The sequence below is a fragment of the Macadamia integrifolia genome, chromosome 7 (assembly GCF_013358625.1).
Source record: "Macadamia integrifolia cultivar HAES 741 chromosome 7, SCU_Mint_v3, whole genome shotgun sequence".
In the NCBI taxonomy this organism is placed as follows: Eukaryota; Viridiplantae; Streptophyta; class Magnoliopsida; order Proteales; family Proteaceae; genus Macadamia; species Macadamia integrifolia.
The window spans coordinates 33,098,591-33,119,653 of NC_056563.1; the positions used below are offsets into that span (position 1 = coordinate 33,098,591).

Here is a 21,063-nt window from a genome sequence, read left to right on the forward strand (position 1 = left end):
CATTATATTACCAACAATCCAGTATTATTATTATTATTATTATTTTTTTAAGACCATGTGGGTCCAAGCCAGCTGCGCTAACCCTTGGGTTTAACAACCCTGTATTCTTTTGTGTGAAAACCTATGACTCTCTATTCAACCGTTGGACCACTTGTAGGTTGGGGGAAAATAAAAAATGTTGAAACACGTGTACCGGACGGACCGTACAATGCGAGGGGATCTGCACCCGTGGGACATGTTTGAGAGTCCGAAGTCCGAACTTCCAAGGGTGTAGTGTGAGTGGTACCTTTCTTTCTCTTTTGGGTAGAAGTATTGAGTGGTACACTGGTACTTGCGGATCTCTACACGTTAGACTTTTCCGGTGGATTAATCAAATATTATTGTATATTTTAAGTCGGCGTTCCAGTTTCCCGTTGTTGCTGCCATATTAAACCTTTCCCTGAAAAAATCGTTTAAACATCTTCAGCACCAAGCAGCCAACATCATTCCCTTGTTATTATTATTCTTCATTCATGAATGCTACTCTCCCCTCTCCCGCCGCTCTAGCAAGTAAGGATCTTCTTTGCAACGAGAATGGTTCTACCTCTACCTCTACCTCTACCTGTTTTTCCGCTTCACTTCGTTACTGCTATTAGGGCTTCTGACGGATTGTTGTTTTCAGGTGAATTTCCTTCTCCTCGCCCTTTTGGTTTCTTTCTCCCCCTCTTATTGCTTCGATTTCCCTATTATTTTTCGTGTTAATGTTGACCCTATTCTTTAATTCGATCATCTCTGGAGAGTTTTACGTTTCACTTTGCAAGCTTCTCTTATGGTACCAAACTTTGTGTTTTTTATAATTCAAATTGTACAGCTTTACTCTGGTCGACACGGTTTTCTGATTGTTTTCCATCGTTTCTGTGTACTTTCTGTGCTGTTCGCCTTAACCATGTATCTTCTAGCCCTTCTCCATTATTTGTTTCCTATTTAAAGTGGTGATTTTTTACAAATAGTCGAGCTCATCTCATGGTTTACTAATATGTCAGATACTCGGCGTTTTATTTTTAAAAATCTTCTGCAAAAAATAACAGCACTACCCCTGATCGACTTTCCGGTTGTTCGGAACCAGTAAAAAAAGATATCATGGTTTACCATGGTTGCATGTGGCATGGTTATCGTCTTTTTTAACGGTTCCCGAATGGATAATGCCAAGACCATGTTCTTCCTGGACATAATTTTAACCTTGTTTGCTATGAAAAACTGACCTTCTCTTCTACTCATGACTGACCTGGTGGATCATGGCATTAGCTCAGAGAATTTTCTTCTTATGCGACAAAATAATTACTTATTTTGATTTATCAATTTTTTTCAGAGAATTTTCTTCTTTAGGCATGGATGGAGACAATAATGAATGCATGATTGGTCGAATTCAACAGTTGGAACGTGGTAAGAACTGTCATTCTTTTGGGTACCATACATGGCATTTATTAAAGTTTATATCTTCTGTTGCCATTCTTGCATTAGTATTTCATCTACAGTTATTGTTCAGTTTTTATTCTTTTCTATCGAGAATGATCAATTCAATGTCATCATCAGTAGGAGCTTCAAGACTTAAGAACTTGTCCTTGATCCCTACATTACAAATTGCAAATATATTGCCACCGAGATGTTCTTACTTGTTTCCATTAGGAACTAAATTGTAGTATCTAAGATCCATGATTAGATGAGAATGCTTCTCTTGTTCCGGACATCTTCTACAGTAGTTTCTCTTGTTTTCTTGTACTTTTAGTTGGAGAAGGTAAAGTATAGTCTGTTGTGCCTATTGTTTGTACTGGATTGGTTCGTCCACAGAAAGCAGAAGAGAATTGATAAGATAAGAAATTGAACCCGACAACTGGAATTCAATAATTGAAGCAATGGATTGATCAATTGGGCTACCATGGAAAGGATCACCTTCAGCTTTTCAAAATAGTGGGTACAATGGGTAATTACACTGAAATTTTCTATGTCTAGAAACACAAGCTCTATTAGCTAAAACTTTGTGTGGCTAGCCATGCCCGTGGTAGAAATCTATCTTAATTTCTAACTGCATTAGTGCTAAAATTTTTGACTTACTATGATGGACTAGACAAAGTTTAAAACATTAATTATGTTCCTGGATAGGTGATGAGTGAAACATGAGGAGCAAGAAATCCTCATTGTATAAAATAAGCCTAGAATCCAAACAAAAAGAGCATCGGGCAGTCCTGTACAATGTGACCACCAGCACTAGAACAGTCTATTCTGCCATTAATTGTAATACTCTAGGAAACTGAGACCTTAATGCCCTCATAATTCTTGACAAATAATGACAAAACACTAATCCAAAGATCCTATTAGTCATCCAGGTCTGTCGAGAATTTTTATAAAAAGTTCTGCTACTTTTGTTCTTCACAAATGCTCTAGCAACTTGTAAAAGTGCATTTTTCAGAAGCTGTGTGATTGATATCCCTGTATTCCAGGAAGGTTCCACTCATTGGTGAGGTTAATCACCTTATTTGGGTCCTTTGGGCGTGACATGAATAGGTTTTTGGGACAGCCAGCCTGGATTTATTTCTCTCTCCTAAGCAAGGCAATTGGCAAGTAGTTTCGTAATTATTAAATACTCATGTGTCCCTCAGACATGTAATGTTGAGCAACAAAGTAGCCTGATTTTTACCCCCAAAAAAACCAGCCTGATGGGAAAACTTAAAGATAGCCACCTTATCCATATGATGAAGGTAATCAACTGCTCAGCAATTTGTTAAGTGTCTGATGGTGTAGCCTTAGGGAAGAGAGGGAAAATCGCATAACGAGGGGGAGGGGATCACACACAACGCACAAATTCACTAATTCTAAAATAAAATTCTACTCTAATCTCAAACATTGAGTTTATGCAAGTATGTAAGGGGAAAATAATAAGACTACTCCTACTTAGACTCTTAACACTGAAACAAAATCCTATATCTCTATTTCCTACGTATCCTACTCAAAGACAAACATGAGAAATAAAAGACATAATATAAAACTAACTACTACCAGCCCTTGTTGGACCAAAAACCTGGGCTGGACCGGTTCTTTTGGGCCCTTGGCTTCCACAGCCGGTCATGCTGGTCCAACCAGGTAAGTGCAGCTGTATCTGCATCAGTGTCACAATATATATAAGGATGGCCACCTTATCTTGAGATTCCAGAACACAGAATATTCATAGCTAAAAACATGGTGGATCTAGCAAAGAAGTGTAGAAAGACTGGTAATAGTGTGTCAACTCTTGTGAAATCTATTAGACCTGCATATTTCCCGGTAAAATTTCTGCTAAGATTACTAGGATTTTGCTGCACCTGTGTGACAAGTTCAAGTGCTTTGTGGTATCTCTCTCTCTCTCTCTCTCTCACCAACACAAACGCACGCGCGCACGCACGTACATAGTGCCATTTCGGTCTCTCTTTGGGCTCGTTGGAGTTTATCAAGGTAGTAGATACAGGGGAACCCCTGGATGTTATGGATTTAGTAAGTGAAAAGGGCGTTGGTGCTCAGTGTTTTTACTTATTTTCTAAAATCAGCCTTCAATTGACTGTGGTATGTGGGTGGCACAAATGGTAAAATATTCGGTGCTTCCAAGTTTCATGTCTTGTAATTTAGACTGCAAATCTAGTTTGTTATCAATGTAAAAAATGTAAAAATTAATATCTATTTTTATCATTAAATATTCTATTGTGCAGAGCGTGATCAACTGCGCAAAGATATTGAGCAACTATGCTTGCAGCAAGCAGGCCCTAGCTATCTTGTTGTGGCTACTCGAATGCATTTTCAAAGGTTTTTCATTGCCTGTCCATAAATTTTAATTAATTGATCACTCTCCACTCTCACTCTTAATTCCATAAGAATGTCAATATAGTCAAATTAAAGCCCCATTAGGACAGCTGGCTTGGAACAGGAGATCGAGAGTTTGAAAAACAAACTGGCTGCATTTACAAGAGAGAATATGAATCTTCAGGAGGAGCTTTCTGAAGCTTATCGTATTAAAGTGAGGCTGTGGTTCGTTTCTTTAAGTCAAATATTTCTGTTTGACCATCCTCTTTTGCCATCTGATTTTTTGCTTTGCTGTCTTCAGAGCCAGTTGGCAGATTTACATAGTGCTGAGGTCTCAAAGGTAATTGATTGTTTTCAAATTCCTATATCCTCTTTTTCTTGATAGTGGGAACTTTAGGGTGAAATGCCAAGAAGAAAACAGGGCCCTGTGTACCATACAAGGCCTCTCCAACATAGCTATATAGGTAAAATCTTAGCCATGCCAAAAGCAGGAAAAAAGAGCTACTCCAATTGGCACAAATATAACTGTTCTGGCCAGAAATATTTAAGGCACAAATATCTTCTCTCTCTAATGATTGGTTCGCCCCCCCCCCCCAGTTAGTAGTCTTTTCTCCTCTTGTTATGTTATTCGTTTTTTTTGAGTCAGCTCAATTATACAATTATGTTCCTTGTTTGGATCCATGTAGCCGACCCCATTAAGTTGGGATAAGGCTTTGTTGTTGTTGCTCTTTGGAGCATTTATTCTGTTAAGATACCTCGTGTCCCTGTCATGTGCCATGTTCGAGGTTTACTAGCCCTTTCTCATTTCGTTTCTTTAATTTTTCTATTTAGATATAAGTTCTATACATAATTTCCTTTTTCATGCCCAAAGTCTGACAGAAAAATTTCCGAAAGTTTGTCGTTTTGGAGTAGAGTGGCATTGGGTAGAGAAACGCTTTTATAATTTTCTACATTTCTCTCTTCAAACTCAATCTAGTTTATGCAATTTAATTTTATTGGTTCTCACATCTATTGTGTTCTTTCAGAATATGGAGGCTGAAAAGCAGGTTAAATATTTTCAAGGCTCTGTTGCTGCTGCATTTGCTGAACGAGATAATTCAATAATGGAGGTCTTGACATTTATCTGCAACTTCTATTTGAACGATCGAGCTCATGTTCTTTGTGTATGAAGTATGTAATTGTTGTCTATACATCCAACGTTCTTTTGAGAAATTTTTTATGATTCTAACAGGCTGAGAAGGCAAAAGAAAAGGAAGAGATCATGTCAATGAAATTGAATGATCTTCAAAAAAGGTATGTGTCAGCCTTTTGACTTTATTAGTGTTAATTTGCTCCTCTGTTGTGGTGCTCCATTTAGGAATTTTTAGAACAAATTTTTAGGAAAAGTTGTAAAGGGATTTGCAGAATGGCTTAGAACTACCAAGCTTGATCACACTTGTTGGCATCTCTGGTGATTTGAATGAATGTGTAGTGTCTCCATGAGACTGAAACAAAAGTATTAGATTTTTTTTTTGGGTGAATAAACGATTCATTACCAAAGAAGAGAGAAGGAGTATACAACCCCTAGGGGAAAATAAAAAGAAAAAACAAAAGAACAGGGCCAAAAAAATAACTAGAAGGGGGGAAATGGAAGGGGGAAGGTCCCAGGAGACAACAATGAGCTTGTTCCTTGGGGAATCACTAATGGAGCGGGGAGAAATCATCAACAGATTAGAACTAACTTCAACATAGATGGCGTTCCAAATCTTGTCAAAGAAGCGGGAATTAAAAGTCCATCTACGAAGATTCCATTCCATTCAAATATGGTTAATAGCGATGCGAAAGGCAAGTTTGCCAGTAGTATCACAGATATTAGAACCCCTAAAAGTCATGTCGATTCAAATTCATTCCCTATGAAGATGGAGAATACATCTCTTGCCGGGCCAACAAGAGCTAAGGACTCTCTTCCATATAATGGAAGTGAAGAGACAAGAAAAAGAATATATAGTCTATATCTTCGGAACCATTCCAACAAAGATAGCAAGAAGGGGGAACCTGAATGTGATGGTAGATAAGAAAGGATTGAGTGGGGAGGCAATTAGAATTGGCTCTCCAAACTGTGAAACTGTGACGGGGTATGTGACTGGGAAACTAGACAATCTTTCACCTGGAGGCAAGAAATTTGTGGGGTCTAATAAAATCCCAAGCTGAGGAGGAGCTAAAGGAACCCTAAGGGGAGGGAGACCAGATGAATTTGTCCCCTCTTCCATGGTGTCTAGGGGAAAGTGGAGGCAGGGACGACCAGATGCCCGAGAGGGGATGGGAAGAAGTAGGAGACCAAAACCCATTAGAGATGATGGATGCAATAGTGGAATCTCTGTTCAGGCCGTAGGAGTAGACCACTCTAGGCCCTATCCCTGAGAGGAGGACACTAGAGGGGTGCCAATTAACCAACCATAAGGAAGTGGATGGGACATAAGAGATGTGTGAATGGCACAGATGGCCAAGGGATGGAGGGTAAGAATGTTACACCAAACCCAAGAAGCGTTAGGATTAAGGGGGACAGTCCAGAGGGAATTAGGGAATCTTTGTGAAGCAGCGAGGAGTAGACCTAGGAGATCCAAATGATTTGCAGTTGATTCATTTCATATGGGCTAAGCGCCTAAGCCTGGAGTCACTTGACTTGTCACATGTGTTGAAGATTTCGTGCAAGTTTTACCTCAGGAATGCTAAAGAGTGAAAGAACAGCGAGGATGACTGGTTATTTTGGAAGTGAGTGGAGACAAAAACAATTACATAAGTAGGATTCTTACCTGGTTGATCTACAAACAGTAGATAACTGACAGCCCTGCCAGGGCCCCATTTGCTCTTTCTGCTTCTCCTGATTAAAATTTTACATCCAACTTAGCTGGTTTCCTTGATATTACCCATTTAGTGAAAGAGATAAAGTAAAGAGAAATATGAAACTCGTTTCCTCTGTGCTAAACTCTTACCATCTCTTTCCTAGTTTATTGCTGTTATTCCATTAAACGTAAGTACTGCCATTTGCACTGATGGGTTCCTAACGTTGCTCCTTATACTCACAAAAGTGAGAAACTACCACCATTTATCTGCTTATAGAAATTAAAAAATTTTAATCACTTGAAGAAAAATCTGCGCAACTGAGTCACCTGAAATAAGCCTTGTCGAATACTTGGGTAAGCGTCTAAGCGATTTCATCTATTCTGTAACTCATAAGCTCTTATGTCTCTAACTACTTCAACTGGAGTTATCCTTGCCCTTCACCTTATCCTTTTAATCAGTGTTTTCAAGTCCCAGGTGATGGACCATTCAAGCTGTTGCCAAAGATAGGGATCAATATACTGGTGCATGAGCTTGTCTTTTCAGTGAAGGGTTTTTATTTATCTTTCTGTGCTGATGTTTTGGTTGACCCCTGAGAATTCTTTTGAATTACAAGCCTTATGCATTAGATAGGATCATAGGAATTGATGACTGCGCATACTTTGGGTGTATTTCTTGATTATTCTCTTGACAATCACTGATTTGTTGAAGGCTGAACTGTTTGAGCTACCACCTTGTAACTAGAATGGATTGATGAACAGTCCAGGTTTAATGCAGCACCTTTAAGACCTTCGGCTTGCATTAGGTGTCATTCCATTATATCATATTGTTTATTTTATATTATTTTCTTCTATTGGTGCGTCAGGTAGGCAGCCGGCATCTTAATGTATTCAGCCAATCACCTTTTTCATCGATCCTATTGCTTTTTTTGTTGACTTTTATTTCCTTTAGCATTATGTCCTATTGTCCTTTTACTAGGGCCATCCCCCATAAGCGACGTTCCGCGTCAATGCCCGGATGCGGTGATAAGTAGGCAAGGGCTCTTATACAGTGGATAAATGCAAGTAAAGAATCTAATCAAAAAGCGTAGGGTTAGATTAGCATCGTGGAATGTTGGATCTTTAACGGTAAGTGTTTGGAGTTAATAGATGTGATGAGGAGAAGAAGGATTTATATTGCTTGCATTCAAGAGACTAGATGGAAGGGTAAAAAAGCTAAGGTGTTGGATGGCTTTAAACTTTTGGTATTCGGAGATCAAAATATTAGAGGTGGAGTGGGCATAGTAGTGGACAAAGATCTAAAGAATGATGTATTGGATGTTGAAAAATTCGGAGATAGGATTATATCATCAAGCTTATGTTGGAGAAAGATGTTTTTTAATATTATTAGTGCTTATGCTTCCTAAGTAGGTTTGGATGAAAGCGGTAAGTTGTAATTTTGGGAACACCTGGTTGAATAAGTGCAAGGTTTTGGCTAAGGTGAATTGATTATCATAGGAGGTGACCTAGTCCTAAATGGGCATGTTGGGAGGGACCGTAGAGGCTATGAAGATGTACATGGAGGCTACGGAGTTGGGGAGAGGAATGAAGAGGGGACTTTGATTTTAGACTTTGCAGTAGCTTATGATTTATCCATTGTGAATACTTTCTTTGAAAAGAAAGAAAGAACACTTAGTTACCTACAAAAGTGGGCATCATACTAGCCAAATAAATTTCTCCTAACTAGAAGGTTTGACATATTGTTGTGCAAGGATTGTAAGGTTATAGTTGGGGAGAGCCTAACCGCTCAACACACACTGGCGGGCATGTATATGTGCCTTAATACACAGAACAATAAGAAATGTGGGCTTAATTTCCCTAGGATAAGGTGGTGGAGGTTAAAAGGAGATACTTTGAAATTATTTAATATAAAATGGTCAAACAAGGAAAATGGGGCTTTAAGGGAGATTCTAATACGGTGTGAAATGAGATGATGGCTTGTATGAAGAAGGTTTCAAAAGTTATCCTTGGGAAAGTGAAGGTTATTTGTCAAAACCCTTGGGAGACTTGGTGCTGGGTTGATGAAGTTAGATTTGAAGGAATACAATGGGAAGCACGATACTATTGTTTCCTATTGGAAAATGGGTACATGTATTTTAGTCTTGGGGCTTTTCTTCTAGAGATGGGCTTGGATTGGGCCTCCAATCTATTATGTGGAGCCTATATTGGACTTGGACCAGCAAGCTAGTGCGACTTTAGATGGGCCCTTGGTGGACGTTCATCACTATACATCTCCTTCGTTTGAACATAGGCGATGTGTGCTCAATGTCCCTCGTGCCAAAATTGAAATGCTAGGGCCTGTTACCATTAGGCTCCTTGGCCTCTACTGAGGCTACTTCCTCCTTGCATAATGTGGGGTGGTTGTGCCCCACCTCTCTCACCCCTATTGATTCCCTTGTGAAGAGGAAGAAGAATAAGAAGAAGAAAAAGAAGAAAAAGAAGAAGATTTTGAAGTCTAATTCTTGGGCTCCTCTGTGTAATTTGACCCCTGAGGTTGATAGTTCTTCTGTTGCTTCGGAGGAGCTTTTGGAGCTGAGTGATGCCATGGTAACACCTATCCTAGAGTCTCCTTCCCTTTGTTTTCCTGATTGGAAGGCCCCCCTCCTCCTTCCTGCGTTGGCCCTATGGCATTTTTGAAGCTCCCTAATCATGATGAGGATGACTATTGCACATTTTCTAGGCGGAGTCACCACTTGAGATTTGCTTCTACTACCTTCATTCAAATGAATGGAAAACTTAATTTGTAGTTGGTCCTTTTGTTCTTTGTTTCGTTAGGGTTTTCCCGTTGGTGGGCTTCTAGCCTTTATTCTTTTTCTTTGCCCTTCGGGGCCTTGTATATTCTTTTCCCTTTCCGTAATGCATTTTTTTACTCACCCCCCCAAAAAAGCCTTAGATCCAAACCCTAAAGGTTCCCATCTCTTTTTCTCTATTTTTTGGGCTTAGCTCCTCTCACCAGCGTCTCTCTTTCTTGCCTCTTCTTCTATCCTTCCTCTCTTGGTGGTAGTCTCTTTAACCATCTAGAGGGCCCCCTATTTCCTTCCATCTTATTTTTTGGGATCTTGGATTGCTCCTCTGTAACCTGAGAAACCCTATTCACTGTTTATTGAATTTTAAGTTTTTCACCATGTTGGATTTTCATATTAGGGTTGTTCTTCCCTGTTTGATGCATTGATCGGCTTGAAGATGACTCAGTTTGGTGCTACCCATCCTTGTTGTGGCATGTATTAGGCATGCTAGCGCCTCATGACTTTGTTCCGGTCTTCCGAAGCTTTACCCAAAAATTGATTTTATCAGGGCTTTACCCCTTTATATCGATTTTTGGCTTTTCAGGGTTTTTTCCTGCTTTTGGGTGCTTTTGTTGCCGACGGTGTGTGTGTCAGCTGGTTTAGCCAGTCTTCATTCTTGCAACCTTTGAGTGGTAACAATGTTTGCGATTTCGGCTGCATCCACTGGTGGTGATGGCGATGGCAACTCCTCCGGCACCCTTTCCACATTCCCCCCCGTGTGCTATCAAGCTAGATGGTACCAACTATCTGATTTGGTCACACTCATTTTGTATCTCTATCAAATCCCGTGGTTATTATAGGTATTTTAGCGGGGACATAGAGCTGCCCACATCATGTTCAAATGTTGATAAATGAGGGTGTGCGAATTCTCTTGTTATGGCTTACCATGTCAACTCTATGCAGCCACAGGTTTCTTATGACTATCTGCTTCTTGAGTCTCCTAGGAAGATATAGAAGTCAGCACATGACACTTATTCCCAGGTTGGGAATGATGCTCAGGTATTTGAACTTCTGCAAGAAGGTTCATGAGTTGAAGCAAAAAAGGAGCTCACTCTGTCACAATATTATTTTGAGTTGCGAACACTGTGCCAGGAGTTGGATTTTTATGCGGAGTTTGTTCCCTCCACTCTTACTGATATTACCAACTTCAAAAAACGGGAAGATAAGATCAGAGTATATGATTTCCTGGTAGGGTTGAATGTGGAATACAATCAATTACGGGCTAATGTTCTAAGTCTTGCTCTTTTCCTACTCTGGAGCAAGCCTACTCTATGATACAACTTGAGGACTGTCCGACTACTATGCTCCCCTAGCCTATTACCACTCCCACAGAGAGATTAACCCTTGTCTTCAACACTCAGTCCTACAGTGCAACCCACAGTCTGGTGGCTCCTTTACCAAAGCACCTGTGAAGTGCGACTGTTGCGGTAAGGAGCGACATACCAAGGAGCACTGTTGGAAGCTTCATGGCCGCCTCACTAATACATTTGGAAAAGGTCATCCTAATACTGGTCAAGCAACGATATTGACGCCTCTAATTTTGCACGAAGCATCCCAACAACTTCTTGCTTTTTAAGCATCTTTTGAGTAGGTTGGAGCCTCTTGCATTTGCGTCTACGAGTTTTGCCCACTCTACCCCTGCTAGTTCAAGTACCTATTTTTGTGGTCATAGTACATTTGTTCAGTCCTCCCCGTTGATTGCCGACTCCGGGGCATTAGATCACATGATAGGTTCTTCTACACTTTTCTCTGATTATACTTCTTGCTGTGGTAATGTTAAGGCTCAGTTGGCTAACAGGACTCATTCCACAAAATTTGGAAAGGGCTCTATTCGTTGTAGTCATACTTTATCCCTTTCGTTTGTTTTGCATGTTTCATCCTTTCCTAATAATTTATTGGTCATTAGCAGTCTCACTTACAGTCTTAATTACAAAGTCACATTTTCCCCTTCTCATTGTGTTTTTAGGATCTGGTGATAGGGGCAATGATCGACTCTGGTAGGTTGCACGATGGTCTGTATCTGCTTAATGATGGCTCGTCTTTGGTATCTCTTCAGGCTCTTCAGACATCTTCGTCACCTCCTATCTCTGAGTTACTATATTGGACATCCTCATTTGGGGACTTTAGCTAGGCTTTTTCCTTATAATTCGAGTCAGTTTTTTTGATGAGGCATGTGTTTTGGCCAAACAAAATTGAATAACTTATTCTGTTTCTGGTAATAAAAATTAATCCTTTTTCATTAGTACATTCTGATATTTGGGGTCTATCCCACTATGTCTGTAAATGGTTTTCAGTGGTTTGTTACTTTTATTGACTACCATTCTCGAACCACTTGGGTCTATATGATGTGCACCAAAGGAGAGGTTTTTCATTACTTTTTAGCACTTCCATTGTATGGTGCAGACTCAATTTCGTGCTACTATTAAAGTTCTTCAAAGTGACAATGGCCGCGAATACTTTGAAGGCTCTTTTCAGGCTTATCTTTTTGCTCATGGGATGGTCCATTAGACTAGTGTCGATACTCTGGCTCAAAATAATGCTGCTGAATGGAAGAATCAACATCTTTGTGAGGTTACAGGCTCTCTCATGTTTGAGATGCATGTTCCTCCCCAACACTGGAGTGACGCAGTTCTAGCTACCACTTTTTTGATCAACCAAAGGCTTCTCAGGTCCTTGGCTTTCGCTCTCCTTTGGATCTTCTCCAGGGCTTTGCTGCTTTTCCCGTTCCTCCCAAGGTCCTCGGCTATGTCTGTTATGCTCGTGATCATCATCCTCACAGGAAGTTTGATCCTCGTGGTATCCAATGCATTTTACTGGGGGTACTCTACCACCCAGAAAGGCTATCGGTGTTATTACCCTCCCTCTCGTGGCTGGTTTGTGACTATGGATGTTGTCTTTTATGAATCTGCGGCCTTCTACGTTGCACCACACCTCTTTAGGGGGAGCCTTCTCCCACAGTGGAAGATGGCCTCTTGAACTTGATACACCACCATCTTCTGTCCCTACCAATGTTCTTGTTTAGGGGGAGATTGAGACTCTTATTCCGGAGATGCGTGTTTATTGTCGCAGATAATAGACCCATACCACTGCACCTACTCTACTATGCCAATCGTCACTTCTCAAACTTGATCCAGTCCCCTCAGGCCTAGGTAATTCTCTTTCCCCTCCTAATGATGTTCAAGTTGTTAATGTTAACCCTACTCTTGAGTTGCTAATTGCCATTCGCAAAGGCACTAGGTCTTGCATTTTACATCTCATTGCTAAAACTGTTTCTTATAACTCACTTTCTCCATTATAGTATAGTTTTGTGTCCTCTCTGTCCTATGTTTCTGTTCCCTATACCTGGCATAAAGTAAGTGTGGACTCACAATGGCAGGCAGCTATGGTTGAGGAGATGCAGGGTCTAAGGAAGAATGATACATGAGATCTAGTGTCTTCCCTTAATAGAAGAAGACAATTGGTTGCAAGTGGGTCTTCACAGTTAAGCAGAAGGCCAATGGTACAGTGGACCATTACAAGGCTACATTGGTTGCCAAGGGCTTCACTCGGACTTGTGGGATTGACAACCAAGAGACGTTTGCTTCAGTTGCCAAGATGAACACGATCAATGTTATCTTATTCTATGTTGTTAACTTAGGTTGGGACCTTCAACAGTTGGATGTGAATAATGAATTTCTTCATGGGGAACTTAAGGAGGAAGTGTATATGGACATTCATTCTGGGTTCACTTGCTCTTAAACCTATGGGAAGACGTCCAAGCTGAAGCTTGCGTTATATGGGCTGAAGCAATCCCCTTGTGCTTGGTTCGAGCAGTTTCACAGGGCTATGATTGCTACAAGCTATTCTCAAATCAATGCTGACCACACTCTAATCATTAAGAGATCTGGTGGAAAGATTGCTATTTTGATTGTCTATGTAGATATTGTTGTTACAGGTGATGACCTTGCAGAAATTTCTCACCTCAAAAATACCTGGTGAGGAATTCGAGATTAAAGATCTTGGACAACTTCGTTATTTCCTTGGTATTGAAGTTGCCAGGTCTTCTCGTGGAATCTACTTAATGTAGAACTAGAATCACAAGTGATCCTAATCCCAGGCAGGGTCTGAAATTCTGGCTGAATAGAGAAGATGTCCTCCAGTAGGCTTGGTTCTAGCTTTCAAACACTCTCTCACAACAAACAAATAAAAGGAAAATAAGAAAAGAAAGAGAATTCGATGGAGGGTTGAAAAGGGGAAAGAAGAACTGGTGAATGGGCATCTCACCCAACTGCATCCCACATCACAATAACATAAGCCATCTTTTTTTTTTTCAATTAATAAATTCGTGTTCCATGTTGTAGCCCCTTACAAACTTATATAGAAGATTCAAAATTGACTCAAACACTAAAAAAGAAAGGCCTAACCCAATCCTTAACTAATTGGGAAACCTAAACTGACTAGGAAACTGAAATAACAAAGGAAATAGACTCAAAACAAGACTTAACTAATGAATTAAATCTCGTTTTCCTACTTTCTACCCATATTTTAGGCCCATTAAAGTGGTCCATTACAAAGAAAACCCATGGGATCAAAGGCCTAACACATACATAACGCAATCTAAGGCTTATTTACAATAAAATAAGCCTATTGACTTATCTGCATCACTACTTGTCTCAGCGAAAGTATGTGCTTGACCTTCTTCCTGAGGCAGGTATGTTGGGGTGCAAGTTGGCTGATACCTATTGATGCTAATGTTCACCTAGTTAGTAAGGAAGGTGATCCTGTGAATAAGGGGAGATATCAGAGATTAGTTGGGCGTTTGATTTATCTTTCTCATAGATGCCCTAACATAGCATATGCTTTCAACTTGGTTAGCCAGTACATGCATGATCCTTACTTGTCACACATGGAAGCCATGTTGTGCATTCTCCGCTACTTAAAATTTGCTCCTGGATGTGGCATCTTTCTTTCTCCTCATGATCACCTTTGGGTCTAATGTAGAACAATTCCTAGCTAGATGACTAGGAATTAATTCCAGAACAGGATCACAGGTACTACCGGTGGGTAGATTGAACAAAAGAGATGTCGTAGGTCTTGGAATTGTCTTCTCAGATCTTGCAATGGCAGCAGGTGTTGGGGCTTGCAATCAAGCTTCAAACTAAACTCGAATAGGGCTGGAATCACTTAGGATAGCGGGGAAAATAAAATAGAGAGAAAGAAGTAATCAGAAAAAATATAGAAGGGGAAGAAGATAGATAGGGAAGGGGGATAGGTTGGGTCGAGTATCTCAGTCTTCCCTAAGAAATCTCACCCATGGGTATCTCACCAAATTGTCTCTCACAGCACTACGTCTCACCGTTTTCCAGCACAAAGCTCTTTTTTTTTTTTAATTCAATCGTGGGCTGTAGATCAACCTTCTTCCTTTATTTATAAACTTTAGAATTGATTACAAAATTGGGTCCTTCCTTGCATGGAAAAGGAAAGGAATCCCTTTATAATTAGATATTATTCTATTTGGAAGCTAATTACAATTCAAATCCCTCCCTTTTACAAAGACAGAAACCCAATAAGTTAGAATTCCTACTTTCTAAAAGTAAAAACTAAATTTAGAAACTAGCTTAGATAATATCTTCTTAACTATTACAAGGAAATATGAAAATGGAAACTACATCAATTAAAGATTTCCTAAAATCTTGTAAGTTAAACTCCTCCATGTGAGCTGGCCATGGGGCCACGAATTAAGAGGGAATCTTCTTCAAGTCTTCTCCACGCAAGTTGTCTTAGGTTGAACCAATCAAGAACCAAGAACCAAGCCACATCAGACCAGGCTGCCTCCCAGAGCAGTTGCATCCCACAATCGGTCTAGATTGGTTTGGGGCTTTGTTCCTTAGATCTACATCAGGGTCAAGGATTTTACCAATGCTGATTAGGCAGGTTCACCTGATGACCGCAGGTCCACCACTGGTTATGGCACCTTTGTTGGTGGTAACCTTGTTACTAGGTGAAGCAAGAAACAAGCAGTTGTTGCCCAATTTAGTACTGAAGTAGAGTTCCGTTCTATAGCCCATGGCATTTGTGAGCTTCTATGGCTTCATGGTCTTCTCATAGATTTGGTTGTTCCTGCTACTCTTCCTATGAAGCTATTTTGTTACAACAAAGTCTGCCATCAGCATTGCTCACAATTCAATCTTGTATAATCGAACAAAACACGTGGAGATTGATCGGCACTTCATCAAAGAGTAATTTGATATATGTCTTATCTCTATGCTTGTTGTTCCTAGTAGTGAACAACTGACTGTTGTATTTACTAAGGGTCTTAGTAGTAAGATGTTTCATTCTATTATCTGCAAGTTGGGCATATGTCATATCTATTCACCAGCTTAAGGGGGAGTGTTGTAAATGTACAAGGGTAGAATTATATTTTTTAGGGGTATTTTAATCTTGTATTTATTTTTGGAGGGTCCTGTTCCATATTATAGATATAGCTGGCCTGTGTCCATTAGACGCAAGTCATTATTTCCTTTCAACAAAATTCTATACAATTTCATCTACATCTTGCTATTTTCTACATGAGATTGTTGGGACCCTAGGGTACGAGCCTTAAACATATTTGTAAATAGTTGATTTCCAATTCTATATTGTTTTTCTTATTTTTGATCTCCTTCTGTTTTAGAAGTCTTCAAGTAGTTGAAGTATGTGAATATCATGAACTTCTAGTTTTTATTATGCGCAAGTTTTTCTTCACCATGGATGAAGTGAACCCTGCCATTGGGGTTTCATTATTCCCTCTGCCTGTCTATTTTACGAAGTCCAAAATACCCTTGGCAACTGGCACTATTCCAAGGGTCCCATCCAACCACTAGAACCTTTGCATTAAGAGATTCTCTCCATACTGTGGGTTGATGAAATTTGGTCCTTTTGTTATTATAATGTTCCTTTGCAAATCTTGTTTTCTTGACGCTATCAGTTTATAATGCTGCTTTTTATTATTATTATTTTTCATGTGAATTTTATTTGTTGGCAGACTAGAAGAGCTAACCACAGATACCCTCAAAGAAAAGGAGCTTCTTGCTGTGGTGCAAATTGATTCAGCGAAACTAAAAGAACAAAATGAAACATTGTTGAAGGTAAGCACATGAAGCATTTTCGTGCTTCCCATGGGTCATAGTTGTCAAGGCGTCACCTAGGCGTCTAGGCGGTTTGCCTGGGTCCTAGGCGACTGTTGCCTAATTCAACTACATGTCGCCTTATATCTTTGGAATTACTTATGCCAAATATTGTTTAAGTACTTATGATTAAGATATTATTCATAAATAAGCAAATACCCCTTATTTGAATCCAATAAAAATAGCTTAAAAATCAAATTCGGAAAGGATAAAAAGTCAACCCCCTAGTCTAAGAACAAAAATTGGACTTTTGGTTGTAGAGACGATTTTCAACTTCCTAATGCTAGGGTTTTTCTCAATTCTGAAATTTTTATAAATCTTATCATGGTAAAACATTGCTAAAATCCAGAAGTCTAGTAAAATAATCGTTTGTTTTGATGTCTTCAAAATTATTTTCATTCAGACGATTTTAACAGCATTCCTGCACATTAAAATAAGTTTGACTAGAACATAACTTTGTCATTACAACTCAGATTTAAGTAATCTTAGACTGTTGGAAAGCTGATTTTGTGCTAAACCTAATACAAAAAGTCTCATGTAAAAATAAAATCATTTGACTAGTAAAATTTATTATCGAACAAGAGCATTTCTTTGAATGTTGATTATTTATGACTTAGTGTGACTTGATGCTGACCTTTGATGATTTGATACGGCTTAATGTTGATTTTTGATGACTGAATATGACTTAATATTGATTTTTGATGATGCAATGTATATGTAGCATACTAAATAATGTTAGAAAAGAGTGAAAATAAATAACACTTAGTTGCCTTGTTCGCCTTAAGGCGGGCGCCTTGTCGCCTAAGCGCTTAGGCAGCCCTCCAGTGCCTTGGTTCGCCAAGGTGCCATGCCAATTATGCCATGGATTCATCTATTAAAAAGCTGGACTTATTTTGTTGGTACTTGTTTATCTTCATATCAGACTCTTCCCTGCTAGGGTGGCAGTTCTCTGCCTCTCTGGCTAATACATGGGCTGCTATTGGGTTTGGCCCATTATCCCAATTACCGGATGGGGATATGGACCCCTATATCTGATGGCTAGTGTACTCTTTTCAGTCCCAATCAGAACCTGCCTAGTCCATCCAATTACCCAATTGATGTGAATGGGTATTTGGGCCAGGCATGTAGCCCAAGACACCACATCTCGGCCCTCCTGAAACTTCCAAAATAACTCTGTTGCCACCTGTATCCTTTGCAAATTTGTTTCTGCTTGTTGGTAAAATGATCTTATATTGCTTCTGTCCAGACGATCCTGAACGACCTGGGACGGTCCAACTAACGATTTGGATCAGTACCAGTCTTGGGTGATCTGTCTAAAGATATCAATCTTTAAATCTTTGCTTTGATTATACATTCTTTTTATAAATCCAGATTTCTCCCCTTGTATCGCATATAAAGTAGGAGGGGGCAGAAGCTGAGCTAGTATGAGATCAAGTGGGCTTCAATAATATACAGAATATTTTGATCCATTTTTTTTTGCCATTCGTCTTTGGTTAATTTCTTATGGACTATCTAATTTTAGGTTGTGGATAAGTTTTATGAGATCCGACAGAGCACGGTCGGGAGATCCGAGGATAATGACTGGCATGATAAATGTGCATGTCTTTTAGAAGATTCTTCAGACATGTGGAGATTCGATGCCAGTTGTGAAACATCTACTTCCAAATACATTGTAAGTTTAGAAACCCATAGATTTTTCTCTTTATTCGTGGTCCTTCACTTTTTTTTTTTGTTCAGAAGAACTTCAATCCTTATTTCCTTTTATGTTAATGCTTATTGAAGAATGTTTTGCAAGGTTAGATTCTTATAAATAGTAATCGGGTTAAATGCTGTTGCTATTTGGTAAATTCTTATAAATTATAATCAGCTGAAATGCATTTCTGTTGGCATGCCTTGGCGTTGCTATAGGGTGTCCTTCTAATCAAAATTATAAAATCCAGTAATCATGGAAATGAAATTTTTTGAGGTAGATTGAGTGGCAAGAAAAGTTGCTGATTGTTGTAATTATTTAGTTTCTCTTAACTATATTCTTTATCAGCTCGGGAAGTTTTTTTTAATATTTTCTATTTTAAATGAATGTCAATGGAAGTTTCTGATGCGAGCACAGATTCAGAAGGCCTGCAGTAATGGGCCCAATCCCAAATAAGCTAAATATACAATCAGAGATATGGCAGCAGCTAAAAGAAGATTTAAATCTGATTTTAGTGATCAGATTTCAAGAAGAAGATGACAGCAAATGAGAGTTGAAATATAGATTGAGTGAGATAATTAGCAACAAGAAAAGAAGTCGATTCAGCAATAGAAGTAAGAAAAACCATGAGAGGAGTAGCTAACTATTGAACGAACTTCAAGCCCGTTTCTGGAAAATCAGAGGCACCAAGCATACATGCAATTATCATGTAACAACACAATAAAATGAAAAAAAAAAAAAAAAAGGCTTTGTTAAGGTGCAAAACTAAATAAAAAAGGATAACTTATACTGGGACTTTTGAAAAAGTCAATTGTTACTGTTATCTTTCTACCACACCCCCTCCCCCCCTTCCCCCCACAACACACACTCACACACACACACACACACATGAGAGAATGATATGGTTGGAGAGTGGTATGTCTCTTTCATTTCATCATTTACAACTATAAACTATTATTGCATTGGCAATTTCCTAATGTTCTACTATATGACAAAATGCATTACTGGCTGCCAATTTTAGCACTATGGTTTACATAGTGGACATTGAATGAGGTTTTCAAGACATGATGAAATTAACAAGGTTTAAGATCCTCCTTTTAATGTTCTCTTTTTGCAACTTAGATGACTTTTTTTTATCATTACAGGGCTCTTTGGAGGAGGAGCTGGAGACATTACGAAGTTCAGTGTATCATCTTCAAAAAAAGTTCCGGGTGGTAAAAACTTGTATTCAAAACTATGCAAACTTTGTTTTAAGTTAGAAGATATCTTTCCTGGCTAGCTAATCCACATTAAGTTTCACTATGGGCTTCATAGGGATTAGAGATTGAAAACCACTTAAAGAAGAAAGTTTCTGAGTTGGACAAGAAGAGGGTAAGAACTTAAATTTATTTTTGAATTTGAGACTCAAATCTCCTTACCTTTGCAATCTATCAAAAGAAAAATAAATCTTTATCCTCATTCTTTTGAATCTTGATGATTTAAAATGCAGATTCTTTCAGATGATATGACAAGGAATAGGATATCAGAGTTACGTAAGTTCCATGATCAGCTTAAATGTGAGGTGATGGATTTACTTGAGCAAGGAAAAGCTCAGGTTAAATCCATACTTGATGCTGTTGAAGAAAAGATGAGACAGTTTCATATCAGCAAGCTGCAAAATTCTGAGCCCCTTCTGAGAGATGAAAAGTTCAATGACATTGAATGTCGAGATGTTCATATGACCGGTTATGCTCAACAGAGTGCAACATCTGAGGTTTGTCACTAGAGACCCCATTTTGCATGTTTGCATTTTGCTAGATTTTTTTCTCCTGCTTGTAGTTTCTTTCAACAGCAGAAACTGTCATCTGTGCATGCTTGGGGATGTGCTATGTAGGACGCCTGGACCAGTTCTGTAGTGTCACATATCTCATAAATTTATTAATTATCTTTGTATGCATGGTCTTGTCATTTTATACTCTTTCAAAATGCAGTTTGAGACTGTTATTTTAGTCCTGAAGTGAAATCACAAAGGAGCACAGGTATTATCCATAGAACTATTTATTATTTTTTAAGATACCACTAAACTAAGGAAAGCAATTTTAGAAATACTCCATTATAACTTGTTCCCTCCGATGTTCAACTAGTTTATGTGAATTGACCTGATTTGGGACTTTATATCTCATCAATGAAGTACTCTCCCAAATATCCCTATTTTGTGCATATCTCTATTCATGTAGTGCATCTCCTAGAAACTAATCTGGAAGCACTCATAAAGGGGAACAAAATGTTTGAGATTTTTTAAAATCTGATATCCTTCAAAGTTAAGCTGGTAAAATGATGTTTGGAAGATGCTTGGTTCCTTTAGCTCTCTTTACTAGGTGACTTCCCAGCAAACCTGTCCCCCGTAATTATATAACAGAGATATAAGTGTTATTTTAGTTCTTGACGAATGGTTTGAACACTAAAATTGTTTTCTAATCAAATATGAGGTTTGTGGTGGATGAATCAATACATGAGACACTGAAAGGGCTCCATTGGAAGGATATATGTCTATTTACTGCCTTAATCACTGACATTCATCTTTCAGCAGACAAAAATGTAGAAAAGCTAAAAGGATAATTTTTCCTCTCAAGCTAAAGATATTTCCCCTCTCAATCTTATCCATTTGTTATAAAAATGACTTTATAGAAGTATCAGGTGGATCACAACAACCACTCAACCTTACCCCAACTTTATCAGGGGGTCATGTTCTGTAATATTTGTGATGTAGTCGACAATATTTGCAGTCTATTAATGAC

The 21,063-nt window shown here is 38.9% G+C and overlaps 1 protein-coding gene across 3 annotated transcripts in view; it reads left to right on the top strand.

Moving 5' to 3' along the window:
• Positions 1-395: 395 nt before the first annotated feature.
• Positions 396-21,063, top strand: part of LOC122083389 (myosin-10) — a 32,527-nt gene continuing 11,859 nt past the window's right edge. The window contains exons 1-12 of one of the 3 annotated variants that reach the window (XM_042651169.1): positions 396-661; positions 1,349-1,422; positions 3,717-3,810; positions 3,913-4,021; positions 4,109-4,147; positions 4,833-4,916; positions 5,039-5,100; positions 16,455-16,557; positions 18,119-18,268; positions 19,432-19,500; positions 19,601-19,657; positions 19,776-20,039. In XM_042651169.1, the coding sequence (XP_042507103.1) occupies positions 1,368-1,422; positions 3,717-3,810; positions 3,913-4,021; positions 4,109-4,147; positions 4,833-4,916; positions 5,039-5,100; positions 16,455-16,557; positions 18,119-18,268; positions 19,432-19,500; positions 19,601-19,657; positions 19,776-20,039 (1,086 nt within the window). In that variant the 5' untranslated portion in view covers positions 396-661; positions 1,349-1,367. Of the gene's footprint in view, positions 662-1,348; positions 1,423-3,716; positions 3,811-3,912; positions 4,022-4,108; positions 4,148-4,832; positions 4,917-5,038; positions 5,101-16,454; positions 16,558-18,118; positions 18,269-19,431; positions 19,501-19,600; positions 19,658-19,775; positions 20,040-21,063 lie in introns of those variants that run through there. The other 2 variants (XM_042651172.1, XM_042651170.1) reach the window with 2 other exon arrangements.